This window comes from Budorcas taxicolor, chromosome 8 (assembly GCF_023091745.1).
Source record: "Budorcas taxicolor isolate Tak-1 chromosome 8, Takin1.1, whole genome shotgun sequence".
NCBI lineage: Eukaryota > Metazoa > Chordata > Mammalia > Artiodactyla > Bovidae > Budorcas > Budorcas taxicolor.
In genome coordinates this window covers 65363250-65369249 of record NC_068917.1, presented here as the reverse complement: position 1 = coordinate 65369249, position 6000 = coordinate 65363250, and the positions used below count along the sequence as shown (strand labels likewise).

The 6000-nt window shown below is 48.4% G+C and overlaps 1 protein-coding gene across 1 annotated transcript in view; it reads right to left on the bottom strand.

Moving 5' to 3' along the window:
* Window positions 1-1261: 1261 nt before the first annotated feature.
* The window catches only part of CCDC180 (coiled-coil domain containing 180), a 55439-nt gene continuing 50700 nt past the window's right edge, over window positions 1262-6000 (bottom strand). The window contains exons 35-37 of the mRNA XM_052645308.1: window positions 3524-3629; window positions 2570-2705; window positions 1262-1393 (exon numbers count right to left, since the gene is read on the bottom strand). Coding sequence (XP_052501268.1) covers window positions 1262-1393; window positions 2570-2705; window positions 3524-3629 — 374 coding nt within the window. The remainder of the gene's footprint in view (window positions 1394-2569; window positions 2706-3523; window positions 3630-6000) is intronic.

The following is a 6000-nucleotide window of genomic DNA, read 5'->3' as shown; positions in this document are numbered from 1 at the left end:
GAGCATGCCACAGGCTGGAAGGGGCTGTGCAGACATCATTTGCTACTTTGAGGAGACACGGTGCCATGGCAGAGTGGTACATAGGGGCCTGGCTTCAGGCTTGGAAAACGGGAGGTGGTGATGCTGCACTCACATCCTCTTGGCTTACCTGAGTCCACCTGCAGCTGGGGAGCTCGTTCCAGCCAATGTAACTCGGGACTCCCCTGCCTGAGGACTCTTTCTGGTATCACAGGAGATTCCTGTCCTGCAAGCTGGCACGAAGGTGGCGCTAATACCCAGGTAACTCTCTACCCACATGGACAGAGTCCAATCAGGTGGGAGGCTGTTTTCCAGTCATACAGAGCCTGGTCACCCACAGCAGGGGCCACTCCTGAAAGCCCCTTCCAGTGACTTTTCTGCTTTCAGGCTCCTTTTTCCCATGTCCTCACTCATGCTTCTTGGAATCATCCCCAAAACAATGTGCCTCCAAGTCCTTGGCTTTGACCTTCTGGACTTGAGTCTCCACAACTGTAAAGTGCAGGCTACGCTTACCTCATCAAGTCGAGACAAAGTGCATGGAACTGCAAACTGAAGCCTACAAACCATACCGGCACAGCAGGAGCTCAGGAAGTGGAGGAAGGACCATGAGCCGCCTGCCCACAAGGCGCAGACAGCTGCTGACAACTGCCTCTGGTCATAGTGAGGCTGTGGGGCAATCGAGGAAGAGAAAGGAGACAGGGAAGATGGTGGGAAGCAAGCTTCCAAAGACAGTGATCTGAATGTCACAGGACTAAAGAGACCATTAGTCAAGTTAAGGAGGCCTAGAAGATTTCTGCCAAAAGGCTATCATTGGTCATGCAAATAACCAGATACCCCGTCAACACCGGCTGAAGTCTTTGTTGTGCCTAGGAATCAGCGCACAGTTGCAATGAAAACTCGCATTTTGTTAAATGTGCAATACACTCTTTCCTATAAGTTTTAATTATTTCATTTTCCAAGATGAAGTGCCCATCATGCCTTGTGGAAGTTATCTCCCCTGAACTATGAGTCTCTATTTAGGTTAGCCATCCCTGTTATCCACCATCCTAGCTGACCAGATGGAACACCCCCTTTCACCTCTGTCTGCCTCATTGGAAGTAATCTCCATGTGGGCAGGAACCATGCCATATCCTCGTCACTGTGAGGCTACAGCACTGGGCAGAGACAGATGGATGGAAGGGTGGGTAGAGGGGTGAAGGAATCTACACAAAATAAGCCATTTATTTAAGAAGGGTTGAGAGTGTCACAAGTACAGGCCCTGGATGATGTTCACGGAATGTTTCCAGCTGTCCTTCCAGCGCTGAGCCTCTTTCACCTGCAGTGCGGTGTGCTCCTGGACCTTCTTCAGCTCCTCTTCAAATGATGCTAAATATTTCTGGGAGGAAGCAGCAGGAAGAGGCTGCATGAGGAAGGACTTCTGGACTGTGTCTCCTAGAGGACACTCTGTGCTCTAGAGGGATGCTGTAACCCGCTGGTGGGTGGCTTGCAACCCATTCCAGGCACTGGCAAGAGTTCCACAAGTCATTTCTCATGAACTCTGTCCACTAAAGCTCAGGCAGGCCTCGCTGTTTTCCACATTTTATGGATGGGAAAACTGAGGCTCACAGCCTCGCCTGAGGTTATTTAACTGAGAAGAGACTGAGCGTGACTAGGCTCCTGGTCCACCTGATTCTGGACTCTGCCCTCCTTCCTGACCACCACACTAGTCTCCTTGAAGCTCAGGGGTCCTGGCTTCCTCGAGAGGCTGAGCCCACTAGGCCTTAAGTCCTCACTGAACTCGGCAGGGGAATTGTGCCCACTGCCTGGGGCTTAGCTTGGTGGCTGGGGAAGGGCCTGCCTAGGCACGAAGGGGTCTCCAAATACCAGGGACAGTATATCTCTGGGCAGTACAAGGTTTCTCTCTGGGGTACCAGAACCGTAGGTCCAGACATCCTTGGAGCTGCGAGGTCCGGCAGGCAGCCTCAGGTGCAACTTCCTCTTTGGGCAGCCCCACGGGTCTAACGGGCCTTGGTCCAGTCCTGGCTGTCACTCTTGGTGGCATAAAGGGGACACACTTTATGACTCGGTGTCTTCTGCGCTAACATGGGGACCATTCTACCTTCCTCATGGGCTTGCTACAAGGATCCAGTGGAAGCCTTGTGTTGAGAACAGAAGATGCAGCAGCTGCTCAGTACCTATCCCACCCATCATCACTCACTGCTCCCATGGCCTCCGAGCCTCTGACTACTCTGTGCCCTTGCACAGTCTCGACTGTTCGCTGGAGAGCCTTCCTTTGCCCTCCAGTCTGGGCTCCTGAGGCACTGGGGCTCACGCCATGAGACCTGAACTATTGCTGGAACTGGACAGGAGCTGTGGCCCATGTCCCGGTGCCTGGGAATGTTGGCTGTCACCAGTGCTGTGCCCTGGGGTACTCTGATGTGGGTCATGCGCTCCATCTGACCAGACGCCAGGGCACCTGGTGATGACAAGCTCCCTCCCTCCTTCCCAAGGCAGCACACCAAGCTGCTTGTGCTCCCTGGGGTCACCCCCTCCACCTCGCCTCTTCGCTCACCAGGTAGACAGCATCTCGGGCTTCCACGGATGCCAGGTGGCCCAGTGTTGTTTTGGCGGTTGTGATACATGGTGTTTTCCGGAGGAGAATCTTGTTTTGGATGGTGACTTCAGTAGGTTTGATTCCTGGCCACTTTCTACAAATAAACATGCATGAAAAATCCTGCAGGCTTAGCTTCATCATTTACTGTGCACCCTCCATCTCTGGTGGAAATGGTTAACACTTCTTTAAAAAAAAAACATGCTTTAAATGCCTTAATTAAAAGAAAAACTCTACTGAGCATTTAAGATTAAGCTTCTTCAAGTTCTTTTTGGCATTTTCAAACAGCTTATATCCATGTGTACAGACAGCTGGGTTCTGCATGGGGAAGGGAAATCCCACGCCTCTAGGGGTTTTCCTTTTCTGGATCTCGGTTTCCTTATCACTCGCCCAGCCAGATGCCAGTCACCAGTTCCTGGCTTGCTCTTCCTACCATGATAAAAAACCACTGCTGACAATTTAGCTGGGTAAATCACTGCCTTACTTCTTCCAGAGTCACATTCCTGGGGTACAAGGGACAAGCACTTCTATAGCTCTTGTCATACATGACAGACAGCTGTAGTGAGTCCCAGTACTGCCAGCAATCTGAGAAGGTACCCCACACTAGGACAGGCCTCTCTTTATTGGGGGGGGTCCCTTCATGCGTCCTTATCACACAAACAAACAGCTGCTGAGCTCTTAGTAGGTGCCATGGGCACTTCAAGCACAATTTCATCGAGCTTTCTCTTCATAATATCATGTAAGGGAGGCTGCCATGCCCATTTCACAGATGAGGAAACTGAGGCTTAGGACACAAAGCCTTTCCAAAGTTATCAGGTCTGTCTGACTTCAGAGCTCATGCCCCTCACCATTCCACCACACCACCCCCAGCAAACACTGCCATGTGTGGTATTCACCCCTGCTCTCAGCTCTCACCTGCTCCCCCGTTCAATCAGGGGCTTCTCACTCTCTTCCTCCAGGGACAGCCCGGTGAGTTTCCTCCGTATTAAGATTGAGGTTTTCTGTTTGGGGGGCTCCATCTCTGGCAAGCAAGAGATAGGTTACTGATGGGGGCCTCACCCATAGCCTGATATAAAGGGGACCCCCGACCTTACATTTACAGAAATGAAAACTTGCTCCCCTCTTCCACACTTACTGTGTAACTTATATTGAGTCTCAGGCAGGAGGGTTAAAGCTGGAATATGTGAGGTGTGGTTTGGGTGTGCATCCCAGCTCCAAAATGCTCTTTCTCGCAGCTTCTATGAGCTCCTGAATATGCTCTTTGGAGACTTCTTTGGCTTATACTAGCTCAAAGGGGTCCTGAACTAAGAATTTCTCCTGGAATGAACACATTCAAGGATGTCTGTCTCACGTCTGACTCACTGACCTGCCATTTGACATGGAGAGAAAGGGGCTCTGTTCCTGGTGTGAGACCAGCAGGCCAGAGCAGCTCTCTGCACCCTGGTCTGCAGGCATGGCAGGGCCAGGCCACTGGGCTCAGAAGCCCTAGTTACAGAGCAGGTGAGGACCCCATGGGCCTGATGTAGGGGGTCTTCCTGGCCCAGGGGTTCCCTCCAAGGTGCCGAGGCTGCCTCCCTATAGGCTCCACTGCCTGTTCCTTCTCTAGTCTGAACCCCAGTATCTCTGCAGGCTCCACTTTCCCAAACCAGGCTCACACTCGCCAAAGAGACCTCCACTTCTAGACAGTGGCCAACACCCCAGTATGCATATACATTTTGACCTAGAAAATCCGCTTCTAGGAAGTTGTTGCACCCAAATAGGGAAATATTGAGGCAGATGTTCCTTCCAGCACGATTAGAGGAGTGAAAAGATAGACATGGCCCGTATGCACCAGCAGGGGACTAACTAATAAAATAAGATGCACAGCACCTGGAAGTGCTCACGGAGACGGTGACTGGCTTGGCCAGCATCTGCCCAAGGGGAAATTAGGTTTCAAAGGAGCACACACCTGTGATCCACCCTCCCATCTCCCCACTGACATACACACAGGCCTGTGACCAAAGGGAAATGACCAGGAGGAGGACAGCCAAAGTTACCAGCACCTATTTCTGGGAGGAAGGACCATATTCTTCTCTTTCTTTTTAACTCACATTGAATTTCTTATTTTACTATAAAAATATTCATTGTCTTTGCAATCCAAACTTAAAAAATAGAAATAATATATTTTAATTACTTAATAGAGGAGAGATAAATGGACAATATTTAATATATGATTTGAGTCTTTGCATAGTTATAGAAGCAATTCACACAGTATAAAAAATTTAAACATCATCTAATGGGGAAAAAGACTTTAGAAATCTTTCACAATCCCACTCACCAGAGGTGGTCATCAACAGTCGGGTACCTGTTTCTCAGGCTCTGCTATTCTCATTTTGTCCCTCCTTGCCTCTGTTTCTCTCTCACACAGATTCGTTTATATACAAGTGAGGGTACACGTTTATGTCACCTATGTGTTTTTTAAAATGGTATTACAGGTAAGTATAATTGTCACCTTGCTTTTTCCTGTGACAGTATTCCTTCAGGTGTTTCCAGCTGGCACATAGAGACCTACCACACCCACCTGAACAGTTGCACAGAATTCCCTCCTATATCTGGACCATAATTTATCCAATCCTTTATACACGGATATTAACACTGTTTCCAATTCTTTGCAATTTCAAGCATTGCTGTGAAGAATATGCTTGAAAATATATCTTTGGAAAAGTATGCAAGTATGTCTGCCAGATAAGTTCCCAGGGTTAGAATGGCTAGGTCAAAGCACGCACGTTCAGGACTTTGAAGTCACCGACAGAGGGTTCTCCAAAAGAAGGGGTGGAGGTACACTTTTCCGAGGGGCTCTGCGGTGCTGGGGCCTCCTGCCTCACCAGTGCTGGGTGTCACTGAATTTCAAACCTTTGCCAGGCTCTTGGTGAGAAATGATACCTTAACAATGTTTATATTTGCACTTTTCATCATTGGTGAAGTCAAGCATCTTTCAACATTTATTGACCTTTTGAATTGTATGTGTTTGTCCTTTTTACAAACTTGACCTGTTAAGAATTCTTCATACCACAGGAATATCAGGCCATTCTCTGACCTATTCGTTACTAGAAATATTCTTCCAGTTTGTGGTTTGTCCTTCCATCTTTTGACATTTTCCCTTACTTTTGTTTTGGCCACAGGGATAACACACCATTCCTTTACAGCTTCTAGCTCTCAAACTTGGGAAAGTTGTCCTTACCCCAAGATTATGAAAATATTTAGTATTAGGATTTCATTTTTTATATGTAATCTGACTCATTGGGGACTTGCTTTTTTAGTTAAAAAAGATAATTTTAATTTTAAAAAAAGAAACAAAAAATTCATCAGTCCCCGCAATAGAGTATCTATTTTCATCCTGGTGGAGTTGGGGG